A 16,058-nucleotide genomic window follows, 5' to 3' on the forward strand; every position below is an offset into this window, starting at 1 on the left:
TTGCAGGGACAAGGTTGGGCTTGGAATTCTTATAAATGTATTTCTAAGAAAGATGTTCTCATTACCCAGTCGTCTCTTTGCTAGTGTTTCTTTTTATAATCTTACTTCACCAGCAAAGGGAGTTCAAATGGAGAAATGTATGTCACATTAACATAAAAGGGAGTTCAGAGGATCTTTCATCAATCTGATTTGTTCATGTAATGCAGTATTTGACCAGGAATAAGTCCTCGAAAACGGAGAATCTAAAGCTGAAAAGGGCAACACAAACCTTTACATGAGCTTTCTGAGAAAATAAAAATAGAAAGGCTTATAACCGCGTTCTCAAAAATGGAACTTGTTATGAGTCTTCCCAAATCCTCCCCTGAAGCTGGAGGAGGAATAAATAAGTATTTGGAATCTCTAAAAAGATTAATATGCTGGAAAACTAATGTTACAGGTAAGTACACTTTTCGTACACCTAATGGTTATCAGGAATCATCTAGAAGCACCTGTGGTTGGCCTGATCTATCAGCTATTCATTGGTTTGATTTGACAAGTGTGGTGGATCAATAGATCATGAGACACAGAAAGATGCATTTGTCAGGATGGGGTTTGGGATAAATGCTTATAGGGAAAGAGCGCAAAATGAAAATGATGTTCCTTTTTTGGAACACTCTAAACAAAGGGTTCATGGGTTGGAGAAAGGGAATTTGGTCTTGCACCAGATTTCTAATGCAAGACAGTCTCTTGGATATAGCACTTAGCATATTTCTTGGCTTCCAGGGATTTTAAATCATAGTACACTGTTAGCTTTCAAAACTGTCTCTGGGATATAGCAGTCTTCGTGCTCCTTGGTTCCCATTAAACAGCTTGCTTAGTTTCCCTTTTTAATATCTAGTCCCAGGGATATATCACCCAGCACACATTCCATGGATATAGTGCCCATCTCACTGATGTAGGGATATTCTGCACAGCACAATGTAGTAAGGATATAGTGTCCAACTCATTGTTGCAGCAGCCTCAGGATATATGGGCACAGTGTTTCTTCCAGACTAACCGCTCTCCGAAATAAAAGCTGCCGTATGGGGGAGAGATGATGTGATAGGCTTCCGGTAATTGGCACCTGTATTTCAGTCTCACTGATCAGCCTGCTGTCCTGTCATTCCTCCCTGGTCTATGTCGCGGCTCTCATGCCACAAATTTCTCTGTCTTTTCATAAGCCTCCATCAATTATTTTCTCTTTCAAGTCTATGATTAGCTCAGATGCTCTCCAACTAGCTTTGTTTACTTGGATATGCTAGCGAGCTAATTTGTCAGAACTCTTTGTCATTGCATGTGGGGGGAGCAAACAACAAGGCACTATGTGCACCGCAGGGGGTGAATGAGGATGGATCCCTAATCTCTGAGATAAATCTCCCAAGGACCATTTTAAGATAGTTTCAGGCCAGGAACCATATTTCAGAGGACATTGGGCCTCATTACAAGAGTGACAGTCCCGAAATAAGGGTGCCAGTAGCAAGGTACCAGCACCCTTTCTGGACTTCCACACTTCGACTCTGCGGGCTGGGGCCGTTAGGCCTGGCATGGCTTGACCTGCCGGGCCTAATGACCCCAGCCCGCAGAGTTTTCACAGAAGCACCATTGACAACGGTGGCGGTGCTTCTATGAACCCATTCCCACGTGTTACGAGATCGGCGGCAACCCGCCGGTCGCACCAGTGGGTTACCGCCGACCTCGTAATGAGGCCCATTGTCTTAACCTTTCTCCTTTTGGATTGTACATTATGTTGCATACTTTTTTTTAAAAGATTTTTATCTCTATGTGCGACACTTTGGCAAAAGCGCTGTATAAGTAAAATACAAATCCCACAAACCTGCTGTGTACTCCAGTCACAGAGAGACTGAAGTAAACCTTACTGGCAGAAAAGCAAACAAATGTTTCTTCGTGGACACAGAGGGCCAGAACGCCCAATGTTGTTTGAGCATAGCAGAGGAAATCTGCAGCAGTGCAGAAGTGATCTGTTCATGGGTAGAGATTCTAAGATGGTGCTGCATGCTACGGACAGGTTTAAAGCATTGCAGGCCCTTTTCAGCGGCAAGGAAGACTGTAAAACAATTATCTAATCCGAGAATCCCCACTAATAATAGTAAAATTAGGCATAGTAAGAACTATCAGGGGAATAACCAATCTGCTTTGAGAATTCAGATACCAATTATAACCCACCTGGGGTGAGATTAGAAGCCAAGCACCAGTCCGGAGTGTATAATAGAGACTGGGAAGACGCCATGAGGTGGTAACTTCTGGAGGAGGCAGATATGCCTACCCAGGCTTCCTTGATACAAGAGGATGTTCACATAGAGCGGAACCCGGAGACAAGTGCAGTTTGGAAGAAGGCAAGGGTACTCTGCAGAAGAATGGAAGTAGTCCAAGTCTGGGGAACCTGGTGAGAGAAGATAAGCAATCTGTTCGTTGAACTAGGACCTGTTTAGAATCTTAAAAGCCAGAGTCCAGGAGGGGACTGTTGTGAATCCTGAAGAAAAGCCAAGGTCCGAGAGGAACCTGTCTGAATCCTGAGAGAAAGTCAACATCCAAGAGGTATCTGATGTTCAAATAGAGCTGATTAAGATCTGGGAGGGACCTGCCAAAAAAGACATTGAGAAACCAAGGGCAAGAATAAGCACATGTGTGATTGTGGTAAGGCTGATGGAAGCCTGCAGGAGGGAAAATTGTGAAGTCTGAACACTTGGAGAGTCTTGGAAAAGAAAGGTGAAGGCAAAGGGCATGAAGGAGAAACCAGACCAGAGTAACCTTTGTAAGAACCTTCTCAGAAGAGTACATCTGTTTTGTGCACTAGGATAGGAAGGGACTTTGAAGAGTAGGTTTATGAACTTTTGCTCTGGGCCAATCATTGGGCATTTTGTGTTGGCATAGGGAATCTGGGTAGCTAAAAAACTTGTTCAGATTAGGTGTTGTTATGTTTCATTGGCCATCTATTTCTTGATTTCACATTGCAGACTAGGGTGTCACAAGGAGAGGCGTTGGCTTACAAGTTTAGGTTACAAACTTCTAATTTGAGACAGAACTACCTAAGGGGTTACCCACTAAGAAGAAAACCTACTTTGTGTTGGGATCTCTTGTACACTGTTTAATTTAAGATGAACCTCATTTTGGTTATAGTATTTCTCCTAGAACCCTTCAGGTGTTTTTCCAATACTTACTTAAAATGTGCCAATAAAAACTTCTTGTTTCAGTGCATGGTCAGTCTCATGTGTGTCATTGCTCAGGCCTTCCATACTAATGCCTGCTTTCTAAGTCTCTGTGCCTTCCCGGCCACGCCCTGAGGTTTCTAAACCTCATCCACCATGTTGCTGTCGGGTAAGTCCCTCTTTTTCCAGGCACCATGTGTGGTCCCCACCACCCCACTACCTTTGCCACGTGACTTTATTTTGTATTTAAATTTATTTGAACTTACATAGTGCTTTCGTCAAAATGTGGAAAGCGATAACATTTTACACATTTACATAAACCTTAAATTAAGAGGACCGTGAGAAAAGATGCTTCTTTAATTGATAGTAAAAAAGAGCAAAAGAATATAAAGACCTAACAAGGTACTGAAAGTTGGTTCCAGTGCTTCAGAGCCAAAAGGGAAAGAACGAAAGTGAGACTGGGCTTATGGAGGTCTATCTAGGAAGAAAGAACTGTGAGAAGAAACTGAGACTGATTTATGGGAATGGAGAGCGTTATAGAGAGAGATGAGAAAATAGCGATGGGGTGTGGCCAAGTCATAGGGACATTTGAAAACAATACAAATAAAATAAAATATCAGACCAGAATCAAAAGAGCCAAGAAAGAAAAGCCACAACAGAGAAAATAGCCTCAAAGAGAAAGCAGGAGAAATAAAGTAGGCGAATAGAAGAATTCTAATTGGATTGAAGTAGAGCCAGTTGATCAGCTGGTACTCCAAGTACCGAGGAGAATATCAGTCAAGATGAGAGGAGATCAGTAGTTTTGTAACGTTAAATAATAAAAATGACCAGACTTTATGCACAATTTGTAAATGAAAACCCCAAAACGGTATTAGAAATATGAGAAGAGCATGAAAGGGCGGCATCAAAGATAACACTAGGATTGTTTGGAGAAGCAGAAAGTGAAAACTGAGTAGTAGGAAAATAAATAGATGGCAATATTAAGGAGAAATTGGAGATGCATAGAAGAAAAGAACCCCCATTTTGGAAGTGCTGCAATGAAGAGAATTACCAGACATAGAAGACTGCATGGTTAATAGGCAGACAGAGAACAGAATGGAGAAAAGGAGAAACATTTTTCAGGATCCTCAGCACAGAAATACAAAAGGTTAATGCCGGAGATAATGGCAAGTAATGTAATAGTGTAAAGGGAAAAAAGGAGAGGACCAAGAGACAGTAAATACAGTCAGAAAGATGAGCACACAACTAGTAATGAACAGAGCTATACAACCCTGAGGCCATGGAGTATGAAAAAAGAATAGGATCGTTGACCTAATCAAAAACAGCAGAAAGATCAAGTAAGACTAGAAGGGAGGCGTGCTCAGCATAATGGGCAAGAAATCAAGAGTTTTAGACTTGCAACAAGTCTCCATAGAATGTAAGGGGCGGCTCTCACTTTGATGCAAAGATATAAGTGAATGGAGGTCAAGATAAGAAGAAACTTGAGCATAATACTAAATGTTCTATAAAAGGAAGAAGGGAAATTGGACGGAAATTAGATGGAGAAGAAGCAAGAGGGCTGTTTAACAATGGAAACAGTGGCATGCTTATATTCAGAAGGAAAACTAGCAGTGGACAGAATAATACTACTTAGCAAAGTTAAGTTCGAAAGGAGCAAAGGGTAAACCTTAGGACTAAGAGAAGAAGGCAGAGGAACAGATGGAGAATCAGTTGTCTGGCCTCGAGCTAAATAACCAGCGGTATCCCACTCAGAGGAGAGAAGGTAGATCTAGAAGCAGAGACACGAGAAAAATAAGAGCAGTTAGTCGATTCTGCTCCAACGCTTCAGGACTTCTCTCCACGCTTCTACTTTGCAATGCGGGTCCCATATAACATACCGTGTCCCATGTTAGGGGTCTGCCAGCCACTCCACCTTCCTGCAGCATATGATCCCCTAATGCCATTTTTTTGTGAGTGTTGAGGATCCCTTCTGACCTATGCTACTGTGGAGAATCGGACAGGAGGACTGGGAGAAACCCCTTTGTAACTTTCCCTGTAACCTCTCCCTTTTGATGGCTTTTTGGCAACCAAAAGAAGTGGAAAACCTAAGTTCATTACAGGGAACTACAAGTGCCATAATATACCACAGGGACTGAGACAAAGAGGAGGACTCAGGAGGCATGTGGAGGTGTAGGACAGGCAAGTAGGCCTAACAGCCTTTGCCAAGGTCAGGAAATTAACACTAAGTGCCTGCACCTGAACTTAATTGCCCCACCTGAGAGACATACAAGGCTGCAGCACGAAGGAGCAGATGGAAGGAGCTGGAGCAGAAGCTGGAAGGCAGTATTAGCAGAAGGAGACAAGCACAAGGCTGGCAGTTCAAATGGAAGTGTTATCACTTAAGGGACGCAGGGACGAGAGAAGAGCAGATTCCACCTGCAGGTTCTGAGTTGGTCCTGTGTCACCACAAACCCTGCCTGGCTGTAGGGGCACTGAGAGAGATGTGTCGAGATTGTCTTCCCAGGTGTGCCTAGTAGCTGTAATTGTAGAGCCACGTTGCAACACGAGGCCCGTTTGCAGAAGGCAAGCCAAGGGATTGAGGTGTGAAGAAGACTCCCCACGGTTGAGGCCGGATCGGAGCCACCCATGCTGCCGAGGGGAGTGGTTGCGTGTACCTTAATGTTTTTCTTGTGAAGGTTGAACCTTGTAACATGTAGGACAAGTATTCTATACATTGTAGAAGTTGCTGAAGTAAAGAGAAACACAAGCATTACCCAAACCAAGTAGGCAGGTTCTTTCTATAGTGAAACTAGCCCTTTTGAAATCTAACCACAAGCATTTTGAGGTTGTTGAAGTTGTTTAAGGTCCAGTGTCCTCTGATACAAGTGTGACAAGGTTACCCAAAGCTGGGAGTGTGGCAATACAGCTTTGGGTTAGCTACTGGAATGAAGAAGGTGTGAATGAAGCTGGGGAAGAGAGCTGGGTGCTTGTAAGAAGATTAAGTCCACAATGCGGAGACTGTTGCAGCTGAGAGGGAAGCAGTCTGGAAGCAAAGCCAGATTTCTTTTTGTTTTTTTGTTTGTTTTTGGTTTCTTGAAACCTTTACAGAACTTTTGCTCAAGAAATATATGTATATTTATTTTTTTACAGAAATTAAAATACACTGAAGTAAAAACAATAAAAATTGTACATTCTCATCTTTTTGCATAAAATACTTGAATTATCACTTTCAAATAATTCACTTTGTCAATACATTCAGATAACTATTATAAAACCAGAACATCTCATACCTGGACTTTTAAGAGGTTTTCTAACCAAAACATTACCATACTTAATCAAGGACATTGGTGTGTTCATACTAAATCACATATGACTCTCAGATATTCGTTGACACGTATTTTCAAAACCGTAGAATTACCATGAAGCATCTCATACCAAAGAGTGTCTCCATTCACTCTGGCAATATCATTTATAAACATTGAGAAATATTTGATTCTCTGTTTTGAGAGTTTTGTACAAATCAGTAACAAATGCATTAGTGATTCATTAACCCCTTTTACCTTACAATGCCTACAGAATTTAATTCCCACTACATTTTTTGCTCTTATACTCTGGATCTCAAAAGTATTCAGCACATTAAACCGAAATCTCATTGTCCAGTTCCGAAAAGCTCTAGAGGGGTATTTTTCAAGATATTTCTCTGGAACTGATTTCCACTTCCAAAATGAAATTACTTGTGAGTACAGAGGTGAATTTAGAATCCTCAAATTATTTTCCAACCAATCGAATGCTTTTATCAGTTCTTTGACCTTAACGGGGTTCTTTATAAGAATCTCCTTTGATAAGCCTAGATCAAATAGATTTTTAACACATACTCTTTTAAGGTCAATCATAAATACAACCACCAGATCATTCCCCAAATGATGAAAAAAGGTGTTTTTTTTGGATACAAAACATTTCCGCAGTAACGATAGCTTCTTCCAGTACATGATACTTTTTAAAGATGACAAACCCACCTCGTAACGTATCATTTCCATGGGTATGCATTTTGGGATGTGGCTTAGGACCTTCCGCCACACACATGCTTCGATTGCTTTCAAATAAGGTACCAATTTGTCTGGACAGAACTCAAGACCATATGTCAAACGTGGAATGGCTTTAGTTCGAATAATATACATTGAGTTAATGTGAATTTCCCATATCTTCTTTCTATTATTTTCATTTGGTTGGCAATGACGGATGCCTTCACCTTAAGAATATTTTTCATGAAACCAAGTGTATGTGCACTAGTATAAGTATAACCCAAGTATCGCAACACTGGTTGATTTTTTTTTTTTTTTACTTTATGCCACCACAGAACAGCGTAGGAGAACCTTGCCAAAGCCAGATTATACTGATGGCAGTAAGATAAGCAGAAGAGGCAAAGAGGCTGCCCTTTCTTATAACCTAGGAAAGAAGTGTGCCTTGCCTACCTGTGGAGGTCAAAGAGTATAGTCTTTAAATTGCCTAAGGTACCAAGTTGAAGCAGATCTATCAGGACTGTGGTCGTCTAGGAGACTGTCAGTGAATTGTGCATTAAATGTGGTTGAAGCAGTAGACTACTGTGGAACAAAGGAGCCTGCCTCCACAGTAACAGCAGTAGAAGGGGGTTGTCAAGAAGTAGCAACACCCTGAGAAGAAGCATCCTTACAAATCATACTAAAGATGCTGCTGAGGTGAAAAACATATGGACAATTGTGGAAGCAGAAGTATTACTTTTGTCTTTGAACTCTAACAATAGCATCCTGGAAGGAGGCTATCCAGGATTATCATTGGTGCTGTTTTCTTTCATGGAATTGGAATGGGAACTTTTCAATAGAAAGATAAAGAACTGTTGCCAGTGGACTTTTGTTTTGGGTGAACTTTTTCTTTTGGAACTCTCAAGAACTGATTCAAGACTTAACTTTTCTTGATGAACAATTGGAGTGATTGTCGAAAGAGAAAGGGATCTACCGAGGACAGGTGAAGGTCATCCAAGTCAAAGTGTATGTTGTTCACATGTAAAGGTTGTAGATCACATAGAAACAATTCTAACAATTCTTAAGTTATGAGACAAGTTATGAGTAACATGTCTGAAGAACCAGCACAATGATGGGGCCATACCTACATAATAACATTAGCTTACATAGTTAAACATTCATTGGATAAAGTTACAGGTGACAGTATTTATAATATCGGGTTAATTATGTCTAAGGACATTTTAAGAGTAATTGATTTGTGAGCTGTCAGGTCGTGGCAGCCCCGGCATCACCCGCCCACATCGTTGTGTGGGTGGACCGCCGTTGCGGTCCTTTTCCCCGTAAGAGGGAAGTGACGTTGGGTTAGGGAGGAGGCTCATGGGTTTCCGGCGGTCTTATACCAGCGGTTAATAAAGGCAGTTTGAAGAGCACCCCAGCTCCCGCGTACTACGTTCCCGCACGGTTTGAGGTCCGTGTAAAACCTCACAACTGGCGACGAGGGGTGTCTGACAACCGCCAAGTGCCACAATGAGGACTGCTGTCGAGCAGCTTTGGCGTCTCGGCGCACCTCGCACCAAAGGACAGGCGGAGGAAACAGCAGCCGGGCCTAGTGCTGGCAGCAGGTAAGCAGCCCTGCCCCAGACGGTGGCCCCACAGCACGACGGGGAGGCCCTGGCACGTGTGCATGTGGCATGCAGGCCTGTAGAGGCCGCCACCATCCCCCACAACACGTGTAGGAAGGCCCAGGAGGCAGCACAGCACACATGCACAGTACACGTGGATCCACAGGCCCCGTGCAGCAGGCCCATGCTGGGGAGGCACACTGCAGCAGAAAAGACCCCACCTCTGACACAAAGAGGCGGGAGCACAGCCAAGACAGGCACACAGGTCCCAAGGAAGGGACTGAGGAGCACAATCCGCAGTCATAGCGCCGCCAAGGGGCGCGCAAGACCACATGTCACAGGTAGAGACACCAGAGACACAAACCACAGGCCCCTAATCACAGAGACATGTCAAATCCATCAAGCCCCTTGGCATCCTCATCAGGTGGGACAGGAACGGCGGCAGACGACACACAACAGGCGCAAGGGGCAGGAAGCTTATCACAAAACATGCCCATGCTAGGCCCTTTTGATCTCAGAGACACTTCCAACCTAGGACCCAGGTGGGTCATATGGTTACGTGACTTTAAGTTCTACGCAGGAGCCATAAGCCTCACAGATGATGCAAGACTCAAGAACACACTGTTCATGGCCGTAGGCCCTGCAGTCAGAGACGTCGTAGGCGAACTGCTAAACGTGGACACAGTGACGTACTGAAAAGTCCATGGCAAACTGTCAGAATATTTTGCCCCCCACACCAACATAGACTACGAACGTCACATATTCCACACCACAACACAGGAAAGGGGCGAATCGATGGACAACTTTGTGATGCGCCTCCGCATCAAACTAAAATATTGCGAATTCCACAAATACTCCAATGAAGAGGCTCTAAGATCCCAAGTAATCGCCGGCTGCATAGCACAACCTTTCAGAAAACAGTTGCTTCAAAAGCAAAGGTTGCTAGAGGAGATCCTAACATTAGCCAGAACGGAGGCAGGGGTAGAATCGCAACTAGACAGCCTGGGAAAAGTCACCATACAACAGCCGACACCAAATACGGATATCATCAACAAATTATACACAGCCCCTGTCCAAGGCGGTAAATGCTCAGAAGCCACATTCTATTGCTGCGGCTATGAGTAGCCACACACGGAAGAATGCCCCGCGGTGGGCCAACATTGTGCTGCATGCGGTGGAATGGACCACTATAGAGCCGTCTGCAAGAACGCGCCAGTACCCGCACACAGCAGACAGAGGCCCCAGGAGCGACGAAGAAGCTTGCGCCTCAGCCCACCGGCTAACAAAGGGGACGGAGACCAAGTACCACCGAGACGGGAGGACAGAGCCCGGAGGAGTTCATATGCACGAGAAGACAGGAGAACATCAGACGGTTCCATACGATCCCAGAAGAGGAGATTTGTCAGATATATCGAGACGCGTTCCCCTTCCAGCAGTGAAACCCAGTCATCGGAAGAAGACCAGAGGAAGAAGTGATACGTGTGGGCTCTCAACACCACGGCCACCCAACACAGCTCCACCCTCACACTGCAAGTCAATAACACACCCCCTAGAATTTCTCATTGACACGGGGGCGACAGTCAAGATCAAGCGTATAACTCGCTCACTAGCCCACCAAAAATCTGCAAGGCTACCGTGGACATCTATCCGTATGGGCGACAACCCCGTTACCTTGCAAAGGCACAATCTCGGCATGGTGTGTAAACAAATCACACGCCGCAAAGATCCCTTTCCACATATTGAAGACGGAAGCCAACAGTGGGTGCATCCTAAGTTTCAGGACAGCGGTGGAAATGGGTCTGGCCCACATACTCTACCAACTAATGGCCCATAAATACTTTGCCAGGCCTGACGCTGTGGAGCAGGTGTTTCCAAATCCCTTCAAAGACCCAGGGAAGCTAAAGCACAGGAAGGCACAGCTCCACATCAACCCAGAAGTCCCGCCGGTTGCTCAACACTATCGAGGTATACCCGTGAACATTCAACAACAAGTGGAGGAAGAACTAGACAAGCTCATCAAACTCAATGTCATCGAACCTGTCTCAGAGCCCACGCCATGGGTATCACCCATAGTCCCAGTCCCCAAGAAATCGGTGGACGGGTCAATACGCCTGTGCGTAGACATGAGAAGGGCAAACATAGCGATTTGAAAGGCAGAGACATCAAGCACCCAGGATCACAGATATGATCCACCTTCTCCACGGAGCACAAGTCTTCTCAAAGCTAGACTTAACAAAAGGATATTATCAAATTGAGATAGCCCCCGAATCAAGATACATAACAACCTTCGTGACACATCTGGGATTGTACCAATACAAGAGGCTCAGCTTCAGCATCTCGTCCGCCGCAGAGATTTTCCAAGAAGAAATCCATTGAGTCATCAGGCACGTACCCAACTGCCTCAATTACTCAGATGACGTCTTAGTCTTCGGCAAAACCAAGGAAGAACACAACACGGCGCTACACCAGGTGTGTGCGGCCCTGGACGCAGCATGCCTCACACGCAACAAATCCAAATCTGAATTCGGCAAAGGCTGCCTACGATTCTTCGGACATATCTTTTCTGACAAGGGAATGCGGCCAGACCCAGACAAAGTGGCCTCCCCCAATTCGGCATCGCCCCCCAAGAACACAACAGAACTGCGGTTGTTTCTCGGCTTAGCCAGCTACTGCTCTAGATACCTAAATAATTATGCCACCGTCAGCAACTCACTGCGCCTACTGACACGCAAAGATCAACAGTACATCTGGTCCGAAGACTGCCAGAAAGCATTTGAAGCGATCCGCAACGCCATCGCGAAGGCGGAGGACATACCTTACCCAAAGGGACCCTGGGGCGCCTTCAAATGTTTACATAGTGGCATATGCCAGCAGAAGCTTGACCCCCACGGAACAAGCCTATTCCCAAGCGGAAAAAGAAAGCTTGGCCGTGGTGTGGGCGTGTGAGGACTTTCATTTGTTCTTATATGGAAAGGAGTTCACAATCACCACGGATCATCAAGCCCTGCTCACGATTTATGGGGACCCCAAGGGTAGAATGCCCCCGCGAATAGCCAGGTGGGGATTGCGCCTTCAAGACTACAAGTTCGTCATTAAAAACCGCGCAGGGAAAGAGGACAATCCGACAGACTACCTGTCCCAACACCCAACAGGACCGGCAAACCCCCAACCATCAAACACGGACGAGTACATCAACTACATGGTACACCACCTTCAGCCCCTGCCGGTGGGGTGGGCTGACCTCATTACACAGTCAGAACAGGATCCGGCCCTCAGGATTGTCCGACACTGCATACAGGCGGAAAGGAGAGCGCACATGAGACAACAGGCAAAACAGGAATTTTGAAGCGGTCCAAGGAAACATCAAATGGATACACCACGTCCGAGGAGAACTCTCCATAGTAGATGAACACGTCCTGTTAAAGGGGTGCAAGGTACTCATCCCGGAGGCACTGCGAGCAGAAACAATACACATGACACATGAAGGTCACCGAGGGGTGGTCTCCACCAAGCGGCTGTTAAGACAAAAAGTGTGGTTCCTGAGGGTTGACGCGATGGTGGAAGAAATAGTTGGAAAATGCTCGACGCGTGCACAAGTAGCACCACCACCACACCCGAACCCGCTCCAGATGTCACCCCTACCAGAACAAGTATGGGAAGTATTAGCGGTGGACTTCTTCGGGCCGCTGCGAGATGGCGCCTACGTGCTAGTATTTATAGATGAACACTCCCGATTTCCGGAAGCACAAATTGTGGAGAGCACATCCGCCTCAAGCGTCATTCCAGCCCTGGACCGCATGCTGTCCACATATGAGATTCCCAAACTGATAAAGTCGGACAATGGACCGCCTTTCATGAGTCAGGACTTTGAGAACTTCGCCAAATATATGGGGTTTCAACATAGAAAAATAACGCCTCAATGGCCACAGGCAAATGGCATAGTTGAGAGATTCATGGCCAACATCAGAAGAACACTACAAATAGCCACCATTCTCAACAAGCCGTTTGAACAGGCCCTCTACCAATTATTGAGGGACTACAGGCATACCCCGCACAGCACCACAGGGATATTCCTGGCCGACCTGATGTTCCGAAGACCAATCAAAACACGATTACCAGAAGACCCCAGCCCCGCAGACGCAACACCACTAGAACAGGAGGCCAAAGAAAGAGAAGAAACCGCAAAGACCAAGATGAAGGATACTGCAGATCACAAGAGGCAAGCTCAGGAATCGACCATGGAACTAGGAGACCAGGTGTGGACGCATCAGCCGAAGAAAACAAAAAGAGGATGCCACGTGCAAAGGAACTCCTGACGGTGACACAAAAGAGAGAAACCATGATCACAGCACAAAGAGAGGATCACTCCTCGGTAACTCGCAATGTCTCACACTTCAAGCGCATGACAACCAACCCCGAAGACATTTGGGACAGAAACGCATACAGTGCTGAGGAACGACAATGAGATGAACCTTACCTGGGAGATAGCGAGACATCTGAGAGTGAGGAAAGCAGGATAAACCATCCAGTGACCTGGAGACCACAAAGGTGTCGCATCAAACCCCACCGACTTATCGAAGAGATGGAGTGAGAAGTTGTGAGGATCTGGTACTTTAAAAAAGGGGGAGATGTCAGGTCGTGGCAGCCCTGGCATCACCCGCCCACATCGTTGTGTGGGTGGACCGCCGTTGCGGTCCTTTTCCCCGTAAGAGGTAAGTGACGTTGGGTTAGGGAAGGGGCTAAGGGGTTTCCGGCGGTCTGATGCCGGCGGTTAATAAAGGCAGTTTGAAGAGCACCCCGGCTCCCGCGTACTATGTTCCCGCACAGTTTGAGGTCCGTGTAAAACCTCACATGAGCCCTTTTTGCAAAGTACATTCTGGCCTGTTCAAACCTTCTTAATAGAGTTCTTTAGCAGCTGTAACAAATGTTGATGATATATACTCAGTTAATGTCTTTTTTCAAATACAGTTCATCTTTGAGGATACTAACTGTTAAACAACCACACACTTTTTTCACAGTTGATAATTTTTTGGAAAGGCCTCACCAGAAAGTACCTTGGACAATATTTTATGGTGGAATTAATGATGAACATTGTTTCCAAGTATCTTTAATTAAAAAAAGGAAGGATTTTTACGTTGAGAAAGATATGTACAAATGAAAATGGCAGCAATTCAGTGGCAGCGGTAAAAATGACAGTTGCTGCATTCACCTTTTTTGTTGTTGTAACCACCACCCACTGTATCCTGTTATCCCCACCACTATCCCCTTGCCCCTCACCACGTGTATATGGGGGTGAAGGGGATTCCTGCCACTAGTGTTTCTGCTGTCGGTCTTCAATTGTTGTCATTATCACCTGCGACCATAACAATTTCTAAAGACCTGTTATGCAACATCAAGACTAATCACCTTTTAGTACTTAAGCAATGTATTATGTTATCATTGAAAACTAGTTTCCAAGTGGTTTCTTCAATACAGTAAGCATAACTATCAATTATATTGTACGCTTGGAAAAAACAATTTTGGACATGAATCCAAGGTAATTTTCCTTCAAAAGTCTTTGCTTATTTCACAGCAGAGTACTTGCTTTAAGATTTATTTTCTTTGTCTTCAGATCTTGTATTTTGGGGATCATGTCAATACTTGCTTGTTATTTGATAATGAGAATAAAATGAACCCTTGCACTTGCTTTTACAGAAGCTACGAGGTCAGACTGAGGCTCTTTATATTTTAACCAAGTGCAACAACACTCGATTTGAGTTTATCTTTACAAATGTCGTACCTGGCAGTCCTCGACTCTTCACTTCAGTCATTGCTGTACACAGGTAACTGCATTTGTATATTTTCTTTGGAGTAGAATTGGACTGTATCATATGGTGTTATATTAAGATGTTGCACGTTGATGTTGGTGTGTTGATAGCATTTTCCTTTAATGTTTGTATAGCGAAAGATTCAATCTTATGCCTACATTAAAAAATCCCTTAGTCCTCCCAGCAATAAAGCTACTATAAAATTCAAATACTCTCTGTAATTTCTTAAAATGAAGAGCTGTATTTTGTTACTTTTAAGAAGGTTGATAGCTTTCCGATTAGAAAACACATTTAGATGTCCCTATGACATTGTCCTATAATAGGTCTATTGAGAAATGTTCTTTTGTATGAGTGAGGTACTTGGATAAAAAGAGAGGCCTGTGTAACCCAGACCTTGTTTTTGAACCGCGTCTGTGTTTCATTTAACTCTTGAAATTGATATGGGCAAAGCATGATGTTGTTACTTTTGGTTAAAATTGTTGAAGGAGTTTGAATTCCTCAGCAGCTCTTATTTTATTTTTATTTAGAGCATATGAAACATCTAAAATGTACCGGGATCTTAAACTGAGAGGCGCACTAATACAGAACAAGCAACTGAGACTTCTTCCTCAAGAACAGGTCTACGATAAAATTAATGGAGTATGGAATTTATCCAGTGATCAGGTAAAAGGCAAACAAAACCTGCTTCAACTCATATTTTGACTCTTCTTATTGTGTAGTACTATTTATTGTGACAAATCCCTAGATGTCATCACTTATCCCATAGTGAGAGCCCCTGCCCATGAGTCCAGGGAGGTAAGACAGATACCCGATAGTCCTCTTAGGGGTGGTACACAGTGGGTGGATCTCATGGGGAGGGAGGCCCCCTATGGGATTAGTGATGACCTGGTGAGAACATGTATCCGCATAGCCCAACTTACCCCAGGACTCCTTCCTCACCAACCCCCTCCAATACAATTCCTAATGTCCCTATATGTTTTTTCCATACTACCAATATAGGAAGTACTGGCATGAGGAACAGTAGGGACTACCCAAGTAGAGTCCCCATACAAAATACAAAGATCAAGAAGAGATCTGCTGACTCCATGGATAGATTAGTCCGTACTGTAACGAAGAAGAGGCGGAACCAGGACAGCCAATGTCAATTGAGCAAAAACTCTTGGAGAGCTGAAGGGCTTCTCGAAGGTAAGTAACAAGTGTTGCACAATGTTTTAGAAATCTTTGTAGAAAATGAAATCACTGTTGGGCCACAAACTGGGAGACTTGTGAAGGACAAAGCTGCAAGCAACTCTGCAAAAGCAACCAAGACAAGTCTCAACTGAGAACTAGCAAGGCTGCACGACAAAAGGTAAGTACCCCTTAGTTTGCAGTACCTTAGGTCTAAAGAAATTGTTTCCAGCTAGCTTCTGTTCCTGTTGCAGGTCTGCAGATCCTGTTGTTCCTGGGCCTCAGTCGTGGGGACAAGAG

At 44.5% G+C, this 16,058-nt stretch overlaps 1 protein-coding gene across 1 annotated transcript in view; it reads left to right on the forward strand.

Moving 5' to 3' along the window:
* The window catches only part of BBS5 (Bardet-Biedl syndrome 5), a 396,157-nt gene that overhangs the window by 217,998 nt on the left and 162,101 nt on the right, over window positions 1-16,058 (forward strand). The window contains exons 5-6 of the mRNA XM_069616160.1: window positions 14,479-14,606; window positions 15,119-15,254. Coding sequence (XP_069472261.1) covers window positions 14,479-14,606; window positions 15,119-15,254 — 264 coding nt within the window. The remainder of the gene's footprint in view (window positions 1-14,478; window positions 14,607-15,118; window positions 15,255-16,058) is intronic.

Source organism: Ambystoma mexicanum, chromosome 9 (assembly GCF_040938575.1).
Source record: "Ambystoma mexicanum isolate Mex_15411 chromosome 9, UKY_AmexF1_1, whole genome shotgun sequence".
Lineage (NCBI taxonomy): Eukaryota > Metazoa > Chordata > Amphibia > Caudata > Ambystomatidae > Ambystoma > Ambystoma mexicanum.